The sequence below is a fragment of the Pan troglodytes genome, chromosome 9 (assembly GCF_028858775.2).
Source record: "Pan troglodytes isolate AG18354 chromosome 9, NHGRI_mPanTro3-v2.0_pri, whole genome shotgun sequence".
NCBI lineage: Eukaryota > Metazoa > Chordata > Mammalia > Primates > Hominidae > Pan > Pan troglodytes.
In genome coordinates, this window is record NC_072407.2 from 39494668 (window position 1) to 39516290 (window position 21623).

General features: G+C 41.4%; 1 protein-coding gene across 2 annotated transcripts in view; it reads right to left on the minus strand.

Moving 5' to 3' along the window:
* The window catches only part of PAMR1 (peptidase domain containing associated with muscle regeneration 1), a 93888-nt gene that overhangs the window by 50483 nt on the left and 21782 nt on the right, over window positions 1–21623 (minus strand). For both annotated transcript variants that reach the window (XM_508370.8, XM_001153103.7), the window contains exons 2-3: window positions 11710–11886; window positions 9659–9787 (exon numbers count right to left, since the gene is read on the minus strand). In XM_508370.8, the coding sequence (XP_508370.3) occupies window positions 9659–9787; window positions 11710–11886 (306 nt within the window). The remainder of the gene's footprint in view (window positions 1–9658; window positions 9788–11709; window positions 11887–21623) is intronic.

Consider the following 21623-nt stretch of genomic DNA (forward strand, 5'->3'; position numbering starts at 1 on the left):
TAGATGTGTGGTGTTTTTTCTGAGGTCTCTGTTCTGTTCCGTTGGTCTATATGTCTGTTTTGGCACCAGTACCATGCTATTTTGATTACTGTAGCCTTGTAATATAGTTTGAAGTCAGGTAGTATGATGCCTCCAGCTTTGTTCTTTTTGCTTAAGATTGTTTTGGCTATATGAGTTCTTTTTTGGTTCCATATGGCATTTAAAGTAATTTTTTTCTAATTCTGTGAGGAATGTCAATGGTAGTTTGATGGGAATAACACTGAATTTATAAGTACTTTGGGCAGTATGGCCATTTTCACGATATTGATTCTTCCTATCCATGAGGATGGAATGTTTTTCCATGTGTTTGTGTCCTCTCTCATTTCCTTGAGCAGTGGTTTGTAGTTCTCTTGAAGAGGTAGTTAATGTCCCTTGTTATCTGTATTCCTAGGTGTTTTGTTCTCTTTGTAGCAATTGTGAATGGGAGTTCATTCATGACTTGGCTCTCTGCTTGTCTATTGTTGATGTATAGGAATGTTTGTGATCTTTGCTCATTGATTTGGTGAATTTTTCATGTCTTCATCCATTATAGTAATCTTTTCCTGTCAATCTTTTAGTGCATTTATTTTAAAGTTATGTAAAAGTTTCTTGTTTGAAAATTTCCATTTCATCACCCATGCTCTATTTCTTTTGACTGGTTGTTCTCTTGAATGTAGATCTTATTTCCTTGCTTGTTCACAACAAGAGATCTATTGTTTCCTTTGATTGGAAACGCCCTCTCCTCTATTAGGCTGGTGGGAGAACTGATCAGGGATGAATCAGTTTGACCCAATCAAGGCTTAAGCTGATTTGGGGCAGGACTGAAGCTATAATCTCACCAGAAGAGCCTTGAAATTCAAACCCCATAAACCTAAGGAAATCTGTCTTTGATTTTCATCTCCTCCTTCCCCCAGCTTCCTGCACTCCTGTGACTACAAGACTGGGAAGCTGTGAGCCCATGAGACTGTGAGACTTTGAGACCACAAGCTTATAAAGCTGCAAGGTGACAACATCCCAAGATCTCCTGCTTCGTAGCCTCATTCCAGCCTCTGCTTGCACAGCCAAATTCCATTTAATAAAATACTTGGTGGAGAGGATTGTCTTTGCCTTGGAGTCTCTTCTAGATTTAAGTTCAACTGGTCAGCCCATAGATTCAAAAGTTTTCCTGTCTTCTCCTCCTCCTTCTCTGGTAGGCCCCTTCCTGCACTTGCCCTGCCCCCAACCGCAGCAGCTGCCTTCAAGTATGAAGCATCCCGAATCTCTTGCTCATCCTGGAAGAATTCACCCCTCTGGAGTTTAAATTCTTTTAGATTTCATATTATGGTTTTAATGAAAACTGTTATTTTCTTTGGTTTAATCTAGTGATTTCTTACTGTTTGAGCAGGAGGGAAGGTCTTTCACATCCTTCTATACCTTCACCAGAAGCTGAACTATGATTGATGAGTTCTTTAACAACATAAAATCCTCTGCAAAGATTTAAACATGAATTCTCTGTGGTCAAAGAGCTTCAGCACATAAAATATAAAATACTATTTGCCATACAATACTTTGTCTGGTGAAGACTACCTCCTTGTGCCCAGTGTGTATTCTCTAACCTTAAAGGCTTCTCTTTTATTATCTTTCTTCTCTGGCCCTATATTGATTTCTTCCCCTGCCACCCAAAACAACAACTAACAAATAGAGCTCATTTCATGGCTCTGGATTACAAGAATAGCATCCACCATTTATTGAGCACTTACTATATACCAGACTCCATATTAAGGGATTTATAGACAGTTCTTCACTTAATCTCCACAAAAACTCTCAAGGCCACTATGAGGATCCCAATTTTGTAAATGAGGAAACTGAGATTCACAAAGATTGGGTAACCTTGCCCAAAGCCAGGAAAGAAACAGAGATTCAAATCCAAGCCCAGGCTGCTAACTGCCACCTAATACCATCCCCAGTTTGAATCGACCTGGGCATTGTTCTTTTTCTGGGAGCATCAGGACACAAAAGGCTGGAGCGAGATGAGGCAGCTTTCAGTAACTCCACCCTAGGCGATTCCACAGCTCCCCTGGAGGGCAGCCCCGAAAGTCAGTAACACACAGCTTTGTAAGCCTTCTCCCCACTCCCCTTAAGTTTGCTCTTAATCATTCCTGCTTATGGCTCAGGAATCGGCCTGCACAAATCCTCTTCCTCTCTGATAACTCGCCCTACAAACATTTTTGGGCATGGCTTATGGCCAGTTCCTCTGTTTCTCTGCCTCTGTCCAAAATATGACTAAGAAGATAAATGTATTAAGGACCTATAATCTCTCCCCATAAATCCTCTCATCTGGGTTGCTTTCCTAACCTCCTTAGATGCCCAGTATCCTTCAGGGACTGAAAGGCTGGGATCACTGCCATGCCAGCTAGAAGTGTGGCATTCTGGGTCGCTCTTGGGCCCTCCTGCTGCTCATCTTTTTTGATGGCCAAGGAACTCAGCCTAGGGCCAAGCTAAACCAACACCAGTCCAGTGGTCAGCAGTGGAAGTCAGCAGAGTGGTTCCACTTCAGAACGCAACTTTTGAGTTTAAGAAACCCTAAGAGGAAGCCTTGGTTTCGACTTTGGATATCAGCACCTCTAATAGCCAGCACCCAAATCGCAGTTCCTAAATACAATTTCCCACTATAAGAAACCAGGATGCAGGGAGAAATAGCTTGTTTCAAGACCTGGGCATAGAAAATCAAGGTGAACTTAAAACATTTGAGGGTCAGGGGTAGAATGCAAGTAAGTGCTCAAGGAGAAATGAGGTGCAGCCTGCTTAACGGGCCAAATCTGAAACAATCTAAGCATCAAAAGAAAAATTATGATAACACTATGAAACAGAAAAAAATTAAAATTCATGAGTCTTATAGTGCAGAAAAAGAGAGAGAGAGCCAGATGTTGCAGAATGATAAAAAGTGGCAAATCCTGGAAAGGAGCATATGGATGTATACTATTCTTTCAACTCTCTGTAGAATTGAAGGTTTTACATTAAAGAGTGGAGAAAGGTAGAAAGAACAGCTCTTTTTTTAATGGCGATAAAGTGCCAGTAGCTCTTAGTCTGGATATTCTGAGATTACTAAACCAATCTTTCCTGGGCAGAAAGATGTGAATAAGTTCTCTCCTGGGCTCAATAGCCTCAGGCCGTTTGCCCATCCTCCTGGATAATACAACCTGCCAGTGGTTATGCATGAATCAATTCCATAATGAATTTTAAGGTTGTCATTAGTTAGGTTAGTAATATAAACATTGTCAAGGACAGTGAGCAAATAAAGGTGCTACTGCATCTGTTCAGTGCCAGATGCTCTCTAACCCACATATAAAACAGCTCTGATCCTTCTGGCACTTGCCCGCCACTCCTCCCTCCTTCTAAGGCTCTGTATGGTACTCAGGAAAAAAAAATGCCCAGGCTCTTCAGAGACACTCAGAAGGAAGCGCCTTCAGGATAACGTTGTCTGAAAGGATCGCTTGGGCGCCATCTAGTGGGAAAATGCTTGCACTGCCATGGGGCTCCGGCGCGGTGTCCCAGCCATATGTAGGCGACCCTTAACGTAGGCAGGCAGCATAGTGCTCAGCACCAGGCAGGCATTCAACAAAGAGTGAAATGAATTACTTCTTCCTATGAATTCCCTACACATTTATTTAGTGCCAGTATGAGGTGAGGGTGATAAGAACCTAATAACATCATATTGATGTCTTCTTATGGTCAAGCACTGTTTTCACAGATGGATTGTAAACTCATTGCAGAATCATTGTGTTCCCTGGTGACCAGCCCAGTGCTCCATAAGAAATGCTCCATCAGTGCTCATGGCAGTGGTAACATACACTGTGTGGAATGAGGCTCTCAGAACAAGCATAACGTAATTGAACAAGCAAAACTGAACCAACACAGATCGGATAGAATCTGACCATTAGTTTGTTTTTTTAATTTCATAGCATTGACCACACTCTATTTTTTTAACTTTAAAAAAAAATCTCCTCTCTAAAGCGCAAGCTCTAAGATGTCAGAGACCATGCCCGTCTGGCTTATCATTGTACATCCAGCACCTAGAAGCATCCATTCAAGAAATATCTTTTGACTGGATGGGTAGATTAATGCATGAAGGTGTGAGCTCTCTGTTCTGCCTGCCTAGGTGATAGACTGGTTGCTCTGAGCCAGTTCTGCTGTCCTTGAGAAAGCCTGGACCCTCAAATGGACACAATCACCAGCCCAATCAATGAGGCTCCATAAACAGCGTCTTACACCAAGGTGCAACCCAAGATTTGACCAGTAGGTGCTATTTAAAAAGACACATGCTCAGGATTTCTGAATATTAATATTTTCTGTTTCATAACGTTTGGGTGACTGCTATCCTTGTTTTGTTACCATTTGCTGTATTGACTTCTTGCATGCAAATATTCTTTCCTTTCTGTCCCCTGCACCCTGAACAAACCCCCTTACTCACATGGAGTGACTGAAGTATTGTTTAGAAATATTTATCCACCCCTCTTCCTTTGGGATGGCATATACTTCCCTACTTCACTCATTGGGAACTTAGCCATGTGACTTCTTTTGGCCAGTGGAATATGGGTGAGTGTGATGTGCGCAGAGGCCTTATGTGCACCTGTGTGTTTGGCTTGACCTCTTGTGCTTCTGCGACCCACCCTGAGAAGAGCATCCCCTGATGGTTGCTGTCCCTTCTGCCTAAGCCCTGCAGCCTGGAGCACAACCAGCCCAGGTCAGCCCAGTTGAAATCAGTGGAATGCCTGCCAACTCACAGACCCATGAGAAAGAACAAACATTTGTCCTTTGAGATTGTTAGTTACCCAGAAAAAAAAAAAAAAAAAAAAAACTGAACACTTTATCACCACCATCCCTGAAAGCTTCAACTTAGAAACTCTACTCTCTGACCATAATACCCATTCCACCTATGTGTTCCATTACTTCATTACCACCAAGCCTGCTTTTCCACTTAAGACCTCCTGTCCCTATTGCCCCTCTACCAGGCTCTTCTGCTTTCATGTCCTTCCCAGCTGGGATCCTTGGTCAGTCATGTCTCAGCTTATTCTTGGATCAACAAAACAATGGGTTTTACTCCCTTCTGCTGCTGCACTTCCAGAGAGCATCAGCCAACGTCCTAACTGACTGCATCACCTCCCTAGGAACTCTGGCTTCGACTGGGTCCTCCGTCTCGCTTGGATATGCTTTAAGCTTAACACCAGCTGGTGCCTTTTCTTGTTCCTCAAGTGGCTGCCCCAAACCTTTGGTACTTTCAAGCCCCAACCTCACTTCTACTCATTCTCAGCAGAGATTTCACTCCCTACTTCCCAGAGAAAACAGGGGAACTCACCAGCAGGAGGCAGACTAGGACTGTGGTTAAGAAAAAGAGTAAGGGGTCTGGAATCATCCTGGGCTTTACCCCAAAGTGTACGGCCTCAGGCAAGTTACTTCACAGCTCTGAGCCTCAGTTTCATTATCTATAAAATGGGAGTATGTATTTTCATAGGGTGATTGTACAGATAAAACAAGACATGGCACATAAAGTGCTCAGCACAGTTCCTACCATATAATTACTAACAAACAAGATATGCTACCTATAAATAATTCTTTTCCTCCTGTCTCAGCCTAGGGCAGAAAAGGAAGCTCCCTCTCCTTTAACTCTCACTTTTGTTCTTGATCTCATAGGAAGTTCTTCTCCTTCAGGATAACATGGTCTTAACTTCTTCAGTTAGTCTTACTCTAATATGTAATATTTTTAATCTCTCCTACTGACACTTTACTCACATTAGCTTAAAACCTGTTTAACCCTTTCCCATCTTTTTTTTTTTTTTGAGAGAGAGACAGAGATGAGGTCTTGCTCTGTTGCTTAGGCTGGAAGGCAGTGGTGCAATCATAGCTCACTGCAGCTTCAAAATCCTTGGCTGCAGAAGCGATTCTCCCTCCTCAGTCTCTTGAGTAGCCAGAACTACAGGCATGCACCACCATGCCTGATTGAATTTTTTTAATATTGTGTACAGACAGAATCTTGTTTTGTTGATCAGTCTGGCCTTGAACTCTTGTCCTCAAGTAACCTGACTGCCTCATCCTCCCAAAGTGCTGGGGTTACAGGTATGAGCCACTGCACCCGGCCTTTCCCATCTTAATTGGTATTTTTCCACAGCTGTTTATTTACTCATATAAACTATCACCTTAATTCTCCCCTTCCTTGCTTGATTAAGCTTATTTAAAAGAAAGTTGTCTGTATTCTTTTTGTCCATTTTTCACACTTCAAATCTTGCCTTTTTTTTTTTTTTTTTTTTTTTGGAAACTGTCTCACTCTGCCCAGGCTAGAGTGGCAGTGGCATAGCTAATTTTGTATTGTTTGTAGAGACAGGGTTTTGCCATGTTGCTCAGGCTGGTCTCGAACTTCTGGGCTCAAGTAATCCACTACCTTGGCCTCCCAAAGTGCTGGGCTTTCAGGCATGAGCCACTGCACCCTGCCAAATTTTATATGAAACTGCTATTGCTCAGGTCACCAATCGCATGCTAGCCATCAAACACAAAAACCTCTTTACTGCCTTCATCCTATGTGACCTTTCTGCCTTCGAAACACTGCCCCCAGCTTCCAGAACCCTACTCCTTCCTGGTTCTCCTCCTATCTCTCTATCTTTTCCCATCTCCTTCCTGGTTTTCTCTTCCTTTCCTTTTACATCTGTTGGTATTTCCTCTGCCCATGGTGCTCTGTTCACCTCATGCTTCCATCTATAACAGCCATAGGCATATCTCAAGTCTCCAAAATTCTCTTGAGCTCCAGGCACTTATTTCCTACTGTCTGCAGGGTCTCTTATAGATATCCAGATTCCAACTTATCTCACATGGAACTCACCTTCTTTCCCCCACCAAACCTCTTCCCTTTTATTACTCACTTAACAGCATCAACTTCTAGAGAGTTAATCAAACTAAGAATTTGAAAGGCAAACTCTTGAGATTCCTTACCCCAACCTTCAGTGAGTCTTGAGTCCTGTCACTCCTTCCTTTAGGCTCTTCTCACTCTAGTCTCCCTTCTTCATCCCCTGAAGCACTGCAATCGCACTCCTAATGGCTACCTTTGGATATGGTCTTCCTCCACTCCAACGGAGTTATGCTACAAGAGTTATCTGTCAAATGGTACTCCCCGGATTAAACCATCCATCATCTCAGAACCATGTCTAAGCTCTGAGCCCTGGAACACTATGCCCTTCATAGTCAGGGCTTGCCACCCCAAGACCATCACCTTGCTCTAATCATACCTCATGTCACATGCTTCCTTGAACACACCTTGCATTTTCACACCCTGACCATACTATCCCTCTCCCTGAAATATCTTCCTGCTCTGCCAACTGAAGAGCAAAGGCATAGCTCAACCTTCACTTCCTGTCTGAAACTTTACCTCCCTCTCCCTGTCATTAACTGTTCTGTTAGCTAGTTCTCAGAGCACTTGGTCCATCCTCTACTTCACCACTCTTCCTTGGTTCCCCACTGCACTTGCAATAGCATCTAAATTCCTTACCTAGCTTACCTACCTACAAGTCTGTATTAATCTGTTCCCACACTGCTAAGAAAGACATAGCTGAGACTGGGTAATTTGTAAAGGGAAGAGGTTTAATGGACTCACAATTCCACATGCTGGGAAGGCCTTGCAATCATGGCAGAAGGCAAGGGAGAAGCAAAGGCACATCTTACACGGCAGCAGGCAAGAGAGCTTATGCAGGGGAACTCCTGTTTATAAAACCATCAGATCTCCTGAGACTTATTCACTACCATGAGAACAGTATGGAGGAAACTACCCCTATGATTCAATTATCTCCACCTTGCCCCACCCTTGACACATGGAGATTATTACAATTCAAGCTGAGATTTGGGTGGGGACACAGCCAAACCATATCAAAGGCGTGATCACACTCCTGCCTACCACTCCAACCCCATCAAATCCCCCTTTCCCTCTCATGTGCACAGAGAAAGAGCACTCTTCCATATGACCCAAAGCAGGGAAAAACCCAAAGTGATCTTACATAATCCAAAGGTCAATGTGAAATCTAAAGCTGTGCACTACAGCTCTAATTACAACTATCTCAAACTATTATTGAAAGTAGTTTTGTCAGGCATGGTGGCATGTGCCTGCAGTCCCCGTCACTTGAGAGGTTGAATCAGGAGGATTGCTTGAGCACAGGAATTTGAGGCCAGCCTGGGCAACATAGTAGGACCCCCATCTCGGAAGAAAGGAAAATAAATGAAAGGAAGAAGAGTAGTTTTATTTCTGAATCACCTAACAATTCAGTAATTAAGGGGCATATAGGATAACAGTGACATATTTATTGCATTAATTGAGCTTTTACTATTGTCAGAGCACTAAGTGCTTCACACACATTATCTCATTTAATCCTCAAATCAACCTTATGAAGTTGGTAGCATTATTCTCCTTTTTTATAAAAGGACACTGATATTAGCAAGGTTAGATGACTTGTCCAAGGTCATACTGGCAGTGACAGACAAAATCATTATTTAAACCTAGGTCTGTTTCATTCTAGAGCTTGTATTCTGCTCATTATGCAATACAGTCTCCATAAATCAGCTGCCAAAGAAGACCAGGGTTAAATCTTGCAGCTAACCTACCTGGAACATAATCTGCCAGGTACTGAATTAAATTTACGAGAAACCACCTAAAATGGCATCGAAGTTTTAAATCAGCAACGAAGACCAACACTTAAAAAGTATCTGTATTATGGATAACTGAACTCCCCAGTTCACCTGGAAGTGCCAACAAGCCCCTTCTCCTCCTGGTATAGTTGAGTTTCTCAGCTGCAGACCATATACTCATCCTTAGCCACAGAGTCTTGAAACTGATGGTATTTCAGTACAGATTTTATCAGTCAAAGATACCAACCACACTCCATCCTCCCTCTCTGTAAACTGGAAATATCATTCATAGGAATAAAATTAGACTGCAAGACCATTCTAACTGCTTCTGATTCAAGTTGGAAGCATATGGAATAAGTTAGTGAAATAAAAGCAATTTGTACCTTGCTTGAGATACAGACTCTCAGAGGGACATTCATCATTCAGGGCACTGTCGGGGGGAATCTTGGACAGAACAAGAGATTAGATTTCCTCTCCATTTTCAAAGAACTGTTGAAACTCACAGAACTCTAATAAAAACTAAGTAATTCTTTCAGATCAAGCAGATCCCAGAAAGAATCTCTTTCCTCGGACAAAAGGCATGCTAGCAATTTGCTGTGGGTTGCAGGAATTTAATTCAGGATTCAAGAAATTTACCAACAGAAATTCATATGTACAGTGCACTACAGACAACATTTCTGAAGACTTATTCACTGTTTGCTGACCAAGGCTACCATGCAATTGCTTCTGGAATGCATAGAGCAGAAAGCCTTGGCCTCACTTAGGAAGAGGAGATTGAAGAGTAGACATAAACCTCCTGTGGCCAAGAATTCAAACAAATGTTCACAATCCACGCCTTGCAGATGGAAATCCATCTTTGTTTTTATAGTTTTACCTAGAAAGCCCTCTGGCTGCAGGCTTTCCAAAACTCAGATTCCAAGGAGATAAATTTTGGTCCATTGTAAGCTGAGACTTTAAGACAGTGTGCACTAGAGATGGAGCTAGGTCAAGGTCTACTTACGCATGCAGTCTCCTCCGTACCAGCCTGCTCGGCACTCTGCACAGTAGAACCCCTTCACATAGAAGTCATCCAAGGTACCCCCCCATGAGCCATTTCGGCAGCTCTTGCAGTTTTCAAAGATGGTACAACCTGAAACATTCCCAAGAAGAGGAGTGTTAGGCCAAAGCACCTGCGAGTTCTGATCAGCTGCATGGGAGCACAACTGCACCTTCTCAGGGCCCTGTCTCAGCTAAGAGCATCTGGGCCTAGAAAGGTGTCAGAGCCCAGAGGAAGAACCTCTCATCTCAAGGAAACTGCTAGAGGCACCAGAATTCAGACTGGGGAGTTTAGAAGGGTGGTCTCAACGACTATCCCAGGTAGTGGCTGCTGTTTTAAAGTAACATGAAATTGCCTGCAGGAAACAGAAGAATCTATCAATATAGAGTCTTTTGTATAAATGTTACGTGTTTATTGTGGAATTTTTAGAAAATTTAGACCAGTAAAAAGAATTAAATAAAAAATATCTAAAACCCCATCACCCAGGCTATTGCTAACAGTCTTTCTCTGCCTATATACACATACATGTTTTAAATTAGACTTATATTACTTATGGTACATTGTTTTTGTAACTTACTTTTGAATTTCATAATAGACAGTAAATATCTTCCTGCCATATACTTCCGTAATGAAAGCATGCCATTGGAAACAACTCTCCTGTCTAACAATAGGCTCACCGTGGAATGTGTCGGGCTCCCCACAACCAGCAGGCCACACCAGAGGGGTCTGTGTGATTCCCCAACAAGGACCAGTTTAAAAACATGGCCTCTTGAGAGAGTGGGGGGTCGTGAGAAAAAGTACAAATGGTTCAATCCTACTTAACAAAATAGAGAACTAAGTTCTGGCTCTGCCATTGTGCAGCTGTGTGTCCTTGGGCAAATTGTTTAAGCTTTCAGTGACTCAGTGTCCTCATTTGTCAAACTGGGTGATATGATTTGGATCTGTGTCCCCACCCAAAGAAGCCAGAGCATCAGACTTGACTCCGTTCTTCCTTTCCCTCTCCTATCCCACCCGATAGATCCCAACATGTGGTCAATTCCATTCTCAGATCCCAAATCCCTCTACCTCTCACCATCCATAGAGCTTCTACCTTTATTAAGGTCCCCATTATTTCTCTCCTGCCTCTAGTCATGCGTGTCCTCCAATCCTTTCCCCATACTACAGCTAAAGAGAAAAATCTGCTTTCCCTTCTTTACTAAAAGATTTCCAATGTTATCAAAATATCTTCAGTATATAGCCTAAACTTTGAAGCACAGTTTGCAAAGCACTTCAGGATCTGGCTCTTGTTCCTCCCTTCAGATTGCTCTCTCTTAATCTTTTCTCATTCATTAATTCCCTCTCACTCTCCCTCTCCTTCTCCCTCCCTCTCTCCATCTATCCAGGTCTCTCATCACATACACATTTCTCCTGCCGGACTGTGCTAGTTGCATCTCCCAAAACCCATGCTTCCTCTTGCCACAGGACCTTCGCACATGTTATCCTCTGTGGCTTGACTTCTCCTCCCCATCCCCCTCACCTTGTTTAGTCTGCTTCTCCCATCAGCACGCTCACCACCTTCTCTAGTAAGTCTTCACTGACTTTCCTCCCACCTGCCCCCATTCCCATCCATGTTGCCATAGTACCCCATGTTTCTCTATCATAGCACTTACTACACTGTATGGTAGCTGCCTGTTCTCCATATCCCCCCAGGCTATAAGCTCTGGGAATGCCGGAAGTGTGTCTTTTGTTTTATCATTGTATTCCCAGTACCCCACATGGTACATAAAGCTGCTCAGTCAGCTTGTTAAATGAATGAGTCAATGAATTCAAAGTTTCACAAGTTTAACACTGAAAAGAGTACTGACTCCTTTTATTCCTGTGCCTTTAGTTAGAATGGGCTGAATTGTGTCACTTTTCATAATCATGGCACCACAGCCTCCTGATGGCTGCCTGCTAGAATTCAGGCGTTCAGCCTGTTCCTGTTCATTACCTCCAACAACATGAAGGCAACCTGAAGTCTCCCATTCCACACTCACCTGGGTGGATCAGGCAGGAGTCACACTCATTCTCCTCATTCCTGCAGCAAGGGATGGTATAACCCACGACTTCCTTCTTTCCAGGGCAGACGCACTCAATCTGATCATATTCACAGCACTCCCGACACATGATATTCCACTCTGCTCCAGGGCAGGCTTCATTAATGACTGTGTACTCTGAAATGGAAAACCAGCAGGTGAGGCTAGGTCCTGGCAGGGAGTGGTAAGACTGTTTGTTTGTTTGTTTGTTTGTTTGTTTGTTTGTTTTGAGACGGAGTCTTGCTCTGTCGCCCAGGCTGGAGTGCAGTGGCGCGATCTCGGCTCACTGTAAGCTCTGCCTCCCGGGTTCAAGCTATTCTCCTGCCGCAGCCTCCCGAGTAGCTGGGACTACAGGCGCCCACCACTACGCCAGGCTAATTTTTTGTATTTTTAGTAGAGACCGGGTTTCACCGTGTTAGCCAGGATGGTCTCGAGTTCCTCACCTCGTGATCCACCAGCCTCCGCCTCCCAAAGTGCTGGGATTCCAGGCGTGAGCCACCGCACCCGGCCCAGGGAGTGGTAAGACTCTTAAGTACTCTACTGCTAAGAGGCAACCTTGCCCTATAAATGCATTGCCCTGCCCGAATGAGAAAGAAGACCCATGTGAATTCTTCCCAGGCCAATGTCTCCAAAGTAGGGAGACCTACCCCAAGGAATATTTAAAACCACGCATGGGAGCATAGATGAAGTTTGTTATAACTGCTATTCATTTTTATTTTTATCTTTAAAAAAAGAAATCAAGTTTCATCAATATATAATCTAGGTGGATTGACAATAGAACCTGTATATAATTTATAAACCAGCACACATCTCTTAGGTGTCTATGCTCATTTATATTTTTGTTAGAATACATCAGGCCACTGTTTACGACTACATAGGTTGTGCACTGCACAGATCCATAGCGAGCCATTAAACTGCATGACTACATACTGCAGCCCAGGCATGTGGCCATCAGAAAATTTGGAGACCAGTCTCCACACCAGGTCATTCAAGTGCAAGGCCAATTGCCAAGTAGAGACTATGTCATTTCTTCCAAACTTGGCCCCTCAGTTTTTCAGCGTGCCATTTTCATAGTACCTTCAAAGCGAAAACCAATAGAAAAGATAAAAAATACCTTAATTAGTATGTTTGGGAGAATTTCACTGTTTTACAATGGTGAACTCATTAGCCCAACTTCATTCAGGCGCCAAGTGCAACTGAGTGTTCTTTCTCATAAGAAAAAAAAAAAAAATCCCTTTCTGGGCAGGGTTTTTTCCTTCTCATTTTCTTTTTTTATATATACCTTCAGTAAAGAGAAAAACCATCTGGCAAAACCTATAAGAGGAATCAGTCAGAGGCTGCCCAGAAGAAGTCAGGCTAAGAAATAGACCTTCTAGTTTTGATTTCCTCTTCTTTTTCCCCACTCTCTATTTCTAAAAATTTTGCACAAAGATGACAATTACAGCTGAAATGAATTGGATATTTGAGGAAGTGAATCCGGACAAGATCCCCACAAAACCTTCCCAAGAAACTCCAGGCAGGAATCACCAGCATGCTTCGTAGGCCCGCATAAATGAATTCTAACACCTGCAGTGGCTTCTAAACCCTTGAATTTCATAGTTTCCTCGCCAAATTAGGAAGTGTGACACAGGGTTGATCACTCTCAATTTTCCAAGTAGAGCCATTTAAATAAACCAGCATCATCTATCTTAGCCTCAGGTCATAAGAACATGCTAATATCATAGAAGGCAGACACTCGCACAATGAGGGACAGTTATTTAAATGGAATAAATTTAGTTTCATGAAAATTTGACTTTTAAAATCATTTTTCCACAAATTAGTGGGCCAGAAAAGATCCTTACATTGGTGTTTGGGAATGAATGGCTACATCATCATAGCATAATCACCACTGAGATTTCTTTCCACCACTACTGTCTGAGCCCCTTCAGGGTGACCACCATGACCTACTTAGCTGCGCTTCCCATGTCTCTGATGTTTTACTGACAAAGTGAATGACTTCTAAAATCTGGATGAGAATTTAATGGTTAAAAGTGAGGAACAGCAGAAGGAAACATAGGAGTAAATCTCCATCCATGATCTTGGATTTGGCTATGGATTCTTAGACATGATACCAAAAGCAGGAGCAACAAAATAAAAATGAATTAGACTTTATCAAAATTAAAAATGTTTGTGCAGCAAAGGACATTATCAAATAAGTGAAAAGACCACCCACAAAATGGGAGAAAATATCAGAAAATATTTCTGATAAAGGCTTGATATCCAGGACATATTTCTAAAACTCATACAACTCAACCATAAAAAAGACAACATCGTTTTTTAAATGAGCAAATGACTTGAATAGACATTTCTCCAAAGAAGCTATATAAACGGCCAACAAGCACACGAAAAGAGGTTTAACATCACAAGTCATTTGGGAAATGCAAATCAAAATCACAATGAGCTACCACTTACTAGGGTGGCTATGATCCAAACCAAGGGAAAAATGGAAAACAAGTGTTGGCAGAGAAGTAGAGAAATTGGAACCCTTGTATATTGCTGATAGAAATGTGAAATGGTGCAGCCCCTATGGAAAACAGTTTGGCAGTTCCTCTAAAAGCTAAACAGAATTGCCCAGCAATTACACTTCTAGGTATAGATCTAAAAAATTGAAAACAGAGACTCAGAGATACTTGTATGCCAATGTTCATTCACAATAGCCAAAAGGTGGAAACAACTCAATTTTCCATCAAGAGACAAATGAATAAACAAAATGAGGTATATGGGCTGAACGCAGTGGCTCACACCTGTAATCCCAACACTTTGGGAGGCTGAGGCAGGCAGATCACTTGAGGCCAGGAGTTTGAGACCAGCCTAGCCAACATGGTGAAACCTCATCTCAACTAAAGATACAAAAAATTAGGCGGGAGCAGTGGTGCACACCTGTAATCCCAGCTACTTAGGAGGCTGAGGCACGAGAATCGCTTGAACCCAGGGGCAGAGGTTGCAGTGAGCCAAGATTGTGTCATTGGACACCAGCCTGGGAAACAGACCAAGACTCTTGTCTGAAAATAATAGTAATAATAACAAATAATATAAAAAATAAAAAATGAGGTACGTGCATACAATGGAATATTATTCAGCCATGAAAAGAAATGAGGAGCTGCTAGGTGCTACAATGTAAATGAACCTTGAAATCATGCCAAGCAAAAGAAGCCAAACACAAAAGGACAAATATTGTCTGATTCTACTTAAATGCAATATCTACAATAGGCAAATTCATAGAGACAGAAAGTAGATTAAAGTTTACCAGGAGCTGGGGGAAAGCTGAATGGAGAAGTGTTGCTTAATGGTTACAGAGTTTCTGTTTGGGGTGGTGAACTAGATACAGGTGATGGTTGCACAATCACAGGAATCTAATTAACGCCACAGAATTATACACTTAAAATGGCTAAAATGGCACATTTTCTTAGCCTTCTCTATCCTTCCACTCCTCCTCTGATTATCTGCACTGGGCTTTAATTACCCCTTAGCTCTCCCTTCATTGTACATTTATATCTTCCTATAGGTAAAATGTTTTTGTGTGTCCATAAACCCTAAGACCATGTTGACCACTCTGAATTTTCAATAAATGGTGATTGATCAACTATAACATGTCACTGTACTGATATTTATTACTGTACTACATTATAACATTCAACTTCTTCTCTTCTTTCTCATTGCAAGTAAAATATCTAAAAATTATAACTCAATACAGCTTTCTTTTTTTATATATATAGCTTCTTTTTAACATAGAAAAAAATCATATTTTCAAAGGCTGAGAGAATGAAGGGAAGCCATCCAGTTAGAAAGAATAGCATACCCAAAGGCCACAGGATGGAAATAAACACAGGCCATATGCACGGGACAAAAACCAAGCTTGCTCGAAAGAGGCAAAGATTATGAATCCTGCGCAAGTTCTTTTTTGCGTCACATGCTCCTACCTGTGCCAAGTTTTCCTAGTGGAATGTGTGTTATTAATAATATGCTGTAGTTTTGTAAATCCATGTGGTATAGCCCATTATTCAAGTTATTCAAATTTTGGTATTTGTGATACCAGAAAAGGGCACATTTTATGTTATCTATATATATATTACCACAATTTTTTAATTGTGAAAAGTCGAGGAGGGAGAGTGAGAGAGAACAAATTGGTTAGAGGCTCAAATATGGGAGTCAACAGACCTGGGTTTGGAATCTCCCTCTGCTACTTGCCTTGGCAAAGCTACGTTACTCTCTCGGTCTCAGTTTAGTATCCAGTAAAATGAGTACATTTTCTCCAATTTAGGCCTGTTGAAAATACTAGACAAAATAATGCATATAAACAGCTTAGCACAGCACCCAGTATGTACTAAACATTCAGAAACTAATAGCTTACAAAGAAAAAAAGAAAAACAATAGAGAATGCCCATATTTCTCAAGGATATTGTTTTTTACATATGTCAGATCAATTTCTTGCTTAAAATGGTCACCTTGCTTCCCATCGCTTTTGCAGTAACCCTCAAATCCTCTGCCACAGCCCACAAGGCCTTTGAGGCCTATGCTCACCCGACTCCGTCCACATTTTTCTGGCCACTGTTTCCCACCTTCTCTCCATTTCTCAAAACCACCAAGCTCTGGCCCACCTTGGGACTCCACATTTGCTTCTCCCAAGGCCTCTGTCTCAGGCCTTCACGTAAATGACACCTGTTCAGAGAGGTCCTCCCTGGCCTTCCCCTCTGAAATGCACACCCCTTCCATCCCATCCGTGGTTATTTCTGTCTCACTATCCTATGTGTTTCCTTTCCTGGTCCTTACCACAGTTTAGAATCGTTTTCTGTTCTCATTTACCTGCTGACTGTCTGCCTCCCTTACATGCCCATAAGCTAACAGGAGCCACATCAAACCTGTTCACCACTGCCAGGGCAGGGCTGGCTGGCACACAGAGGTGCTGAATAAATATCTGTTGAATGAATTCGGCCTGAACTTAAGAGCTACCCTTCCTTCACTAGTCAAATATTTCCATCCAGTGGATTCAGCTTGGAGCCATGAGCCAGGAGAGCCAGCTTTGCCTCTAACTTGTTGATACCAGAGCTGGGTGCCTTCCCTCCCACAGCGAGGTATCTAGACATGCGGGTCCAGGTGGCCTGCCTTGGGTTCATATTTCTGGACTCCAGCCCCCACCCTGTACAGATGTAAGTTTGTTCCACTCTCTGAACAGCGAATATGCCCATGGGGTGTGGCTCATGCCTCACCCCCTCCCTCTATTCACCCTGCGGCAAGCACTACATCCTTCTAGGTTTTCTAATAATTTTGTAAATACTAATAACTCAAGGGAGGACATCAACAGGATAAATAATTTGCAACTTTTATAAGATTCTGTACATCAACATGGAAGGCCATTTAAGGTTTGTTCCACTCCCTGTTTCCCCCTAAGCAGCAGATTCGTTCACCTCCGGCCTGTCACACACCAGGGGCCTCCCTTTTACCGAGGAATTAATTCCCTAAAATAGCTTTATTGGTATTTCTCTTTACTCCAATGAGCAAGCCCACCTCAGCCCTCTTTACTCCATTACTGTTTACTTTATAGATAAGATCCATTTCTCTTTACTCCAATGAGCAAGCCCACCTCTGCCCTCTTTACTTCATTATTATTTACTTTATAGGTAAGATCCATCTCAGTCTAAGGGAATGACCCCAGGGAATCCTGGCAGAAGGGATTTTACAGATGTGACTAATTTAAGAATTTTGAGATGAGAGGCATATGCTGTAATATCCAGGTGGAACCAATGTAATCACAAGGACCCCCGTAAGAGGGAGGCAGTATGGTCAGAGTCAGAAAGGAGGTATGCCGACAGAAATGGAGGTTGGAGTGACGTACTTTGAAGATGGACTGTAGAACCACAACCCAAGGAGGCAGGCGGGCAACCTCTAGAAGTCTGAAAAGGCAAATAAACAGATTCTCCTGTGGAGCATCCAGAAGGAATGCAGCCCTGCCAACCCTTTGATTTTAGTCTTGTAAGATTCATTTTAGACTTCTGACCTTCATGACTGGAAGGTAATACATGTGTGCTGTTTTAAAGCCCTAAAGTTGTGGTAATTTGTTACAGTATCAGTAGGGGACTAACATACTGGGACTTCTTGAAAGAAAGGTTAGCCCACAGCAAGTCTTTGAATCACTCTGTTCCTCATTTTCTCCACTGAGCACAATGCCAAGAGCAAGGGTGAATCGATGAACTCATTCTTTTGTTTTTCAAGTATTTATTGAGTGTTGACTACATCCTAGGCAAGAGATGGGGCGCTGGAATACAATAGAAAAAAAATAGACATCATCACTAGCCTGATGGTGCTCACAGTTCAATAGAGAAGACATTAGTCAAACGACCCCACAAATACATAACCATAAACCACAACAGGGAAAACTTAGAATGCTATAAGAATGAATGAGTGGTCATGAAGGGGCATTAGCACCAAATCTACCAACCTCGTCGGGTTAGGGAGGTTTAAATAAAGTTACAGAAAGAAATCCATCTACAGCTATGCATCGCTTAATGACAGGGATACGTTCTGTGAAATGTGTCATTAAGCAATTTCATCGTTGTGTGAACATCAGAGGGTATTTACACAAATCTAAGTGGCATAGCCTACTACACACCTACACACAGGCTACAAACCTGTACAGCATGTTATTGTACTGAATACTATAGGCAATTGTAATACAACAGTAAGTACTGGTGTATCTAAACATATCTAAACAGAAAAAATATGGTATAAAAGATTTAAAAAATGGAACAGCTATATAAGGCACTTACCATGAACAGAGCTTGCTGGACTGGAAATTGCTCTGGGTGAGTCAGTGAGTGAGTGGTGAGTGAATGTGAAGGCCTAGGACATCACTGTACACTACTGTAGACTTTATAAACACCATACACTTAGCCCACACTCAATTTATCAAAAATATTTGCTTCAGTAATAAATTAACCTTAGTTTTCTGTAACTTTTTAATTTTATAACCTTTTTTTTTCTTTTTTTTTTGAGACAGGGTCTCACTCTGTCACCCAGGCTGGAGTGCAGTGGCACAATCTCGGCTCAATGCAACCTCCGTTTCCCAAACTCAAGTGATCCTCCCACTTCAGCCTCCCAAGTAGCTGGAACTGCAGGCATGTGCCACCAGGCCCAGCTAATTTTTGTATTATTTTTGTAGAGACAGGGTTTCATCATGTGGCCCAGGCTGGTTTTGAACTCCCGGGCTCAAGTAATTCACCTGCTTTGGCCTCCCAAAGTGTTGAGATTACAGGTGTGAGCCACTGCACCCAGCCAATAAACTTTTTAGTGTTCACTTTTTGAGTCTTTTACAACAGCTCAAAACACAAATACATGTACAGTTGTACAAAAATATTTTCTTTATGTTTTTATACTATATGCTTTTTTCCTGTTTTTAATTTTTTTTTTTTTTTTTTTTTTTACTTTTTAAACTTATTTCTTGAAAACTAAGACACAAACATACATATTAGCCTAGGCCTACACAGGGTCAGGATCACTGCTCCCACATATGAGTAAAAACACGCAATATTTATGGTTCTGTGCTTGCTTATTTCACCTAACATGATAACCTCCAGTTCTATCCATGTAGCTGCAAATAAGAGGATTTCATTCTTTTGTATAAATAAATAATATTCCCTTATATATAGGTACCACATTTTCTTTCACCAATCATCCACTGATGGGTACTTAGGTTGATTCCATATCTTGTCTATAATGAATAGTGCTGCAATAAACATAAGAGTGGAGATGTCTCTTTGATATATTTCGTTTTGGATATATTCCCAGTAGTGGAATTGCTGGATCACATGGTAGTTCTATTTTTAGTTTGCTGAGAAACCTCCATACAGTTTTCCATAATGGCTGCACTAATATACATTCCCACCAACACTGTACCAGGGTCCCTCTTTATGTCTTCACCAGCATGTTATTGCCTGTCTTTTTGATAAAAGTCATTTTAACTGGGTTGAGATGATATCTCATGGTGGTTTTCATTTGCATTGCTCTGCATTTTTTTCATATACCTGCTGGCCATTTGTATGTCTACTTTTGAGAAATGTCTATTCAGATCTTTTGCTCATTTTTAAATTTAATTAATTAATTTATTTATTTTTAAGTTCTGGGGTACATGAGCAAGATGTGCTGGTTTGTTACATAGGTAAACATGTGCCATGATGGTTTGCTGCACCTATCAACCCATCACCCAGGTATTAAGCCTGGCATGCATTAGCTCTTTTTCCTAATGCTCTCCCCCAACCCACCTTCCTCTGACAGGCCCCAGTGTGGGTTAATCCCCTCCTTGTGTCCATGTGTTGTCATTTTTCAGCTCCCACTTATAAGTGAGAACATGCAGTGTTTGGTTTTCTGTCCCTGTGTTAGTTTGCTGAGGATAATGGCTTCTGGCTTCATCCATGTCCCTGCAAAGGACATGATCTCGTTCCTTGTTATGGCTGCATAGTATTCCATGGTGTATATGTACCACATTTTCTTTGTCCAGTCTCTCATTGATGGTTTTGCCCATTTTTAAATCAGATTTTTTTTGATATTGAGTTGTTTTAGCACATTGTATCTTCTGCTTATTAATCCCTTGTCAGATGGATAGCTTGCAAATATTTTCTCTCATTCTGTGGTTGTCTCTTCACCTTGTTGATTGTTTCCTTTGCTGTGCAGAAGCCTTTTAGCTTCATGTATTAATAATCCCAGTTGTCAATTTTTGCTTTCATTGCTGTGCTTTTGACGTTTTACCCAAAAAATCTTTGCCCAGATCAATGTCCTGGAGCATTTCCCCAATGTTTTCTTTTAGTAGCTTCATAGTTTCATGTTGGATTTAGTTTTTAATTCATTTTGATTTGATTTTGTATATAAGAAATAAGGGTCAAGTTTCATACTTCTGCATATAGATATCCTGTTTTCCTGGCACTATTTATGGAAGAGACTGTTCTTTTCCCCATTGTGTGTTCTTGGTACCTTTGTCCAAAATGAAGTGGCTATAAGAAATGTGGGTTTGTATCTGGGTTCTCTATTCTGTTTCACTGGTCTATGTGTCTACTATTATGTAAGTACCAGGCTGGTTTGGTTACTACAGCTTTGTAGTGTACTTTGAAGTCATTTAGTGTGATGTCTCCAGCTTTTTTTTTTTTTCTTGCTCAGGATTGTTTTGACTATTCAGAATCATTTGTGATTCCATATCAACTCTAGGATTGTTTTTTCTATTTCTGTGAAGAGTGTAATTGGTATTTTGATTAAGAGGTGCACTGAATCTATCAATTGCTTTGAGTAGTATTGTCATTTTAATGGTATTAATTCTCCCAATCCATAAGCATGCAATATCTTTCCATTTTTTCTGACCTCTTTAATTTCTTTCATCAGTGTTTCATAGTTTTCCTTGCATAGCTCTTTCACTGCTCTGGTTAAATGGACTCCTAGGTACTTTATATTCTTTGTAGCTATTGTAAGTGGGTTACTTTCTTGATTTGTTTTTCAGATTATGTTGGTGTATATAAATGCTACTGATTCTTATAGGTTGATTTGTATTTTATGACTTTACTGAATTCATTTATCAGTTCTAACAGTGTTTTGGTAGAGTCTTTAGATTTTTTTTAAATATAAGATTATTTGGTCTGCAAGCAAGGCTAATTTGACTTCTTCCTTTCCAAATTGGATGTCCTTGATTTCTTTCTCTTGTCTAATTGCTCTGGCCAAGACTCCCAGTATTATAATGAATAATAAAAGTGGTGAAAGTGGGCATCCTTGCCTTGTTCCCAATCTTAGAGGGAAACCTTTCCATGTTTTTCCCCATTAAATATGATATTGGCTGTTGGTTTGTCACATATGGCCTTTAT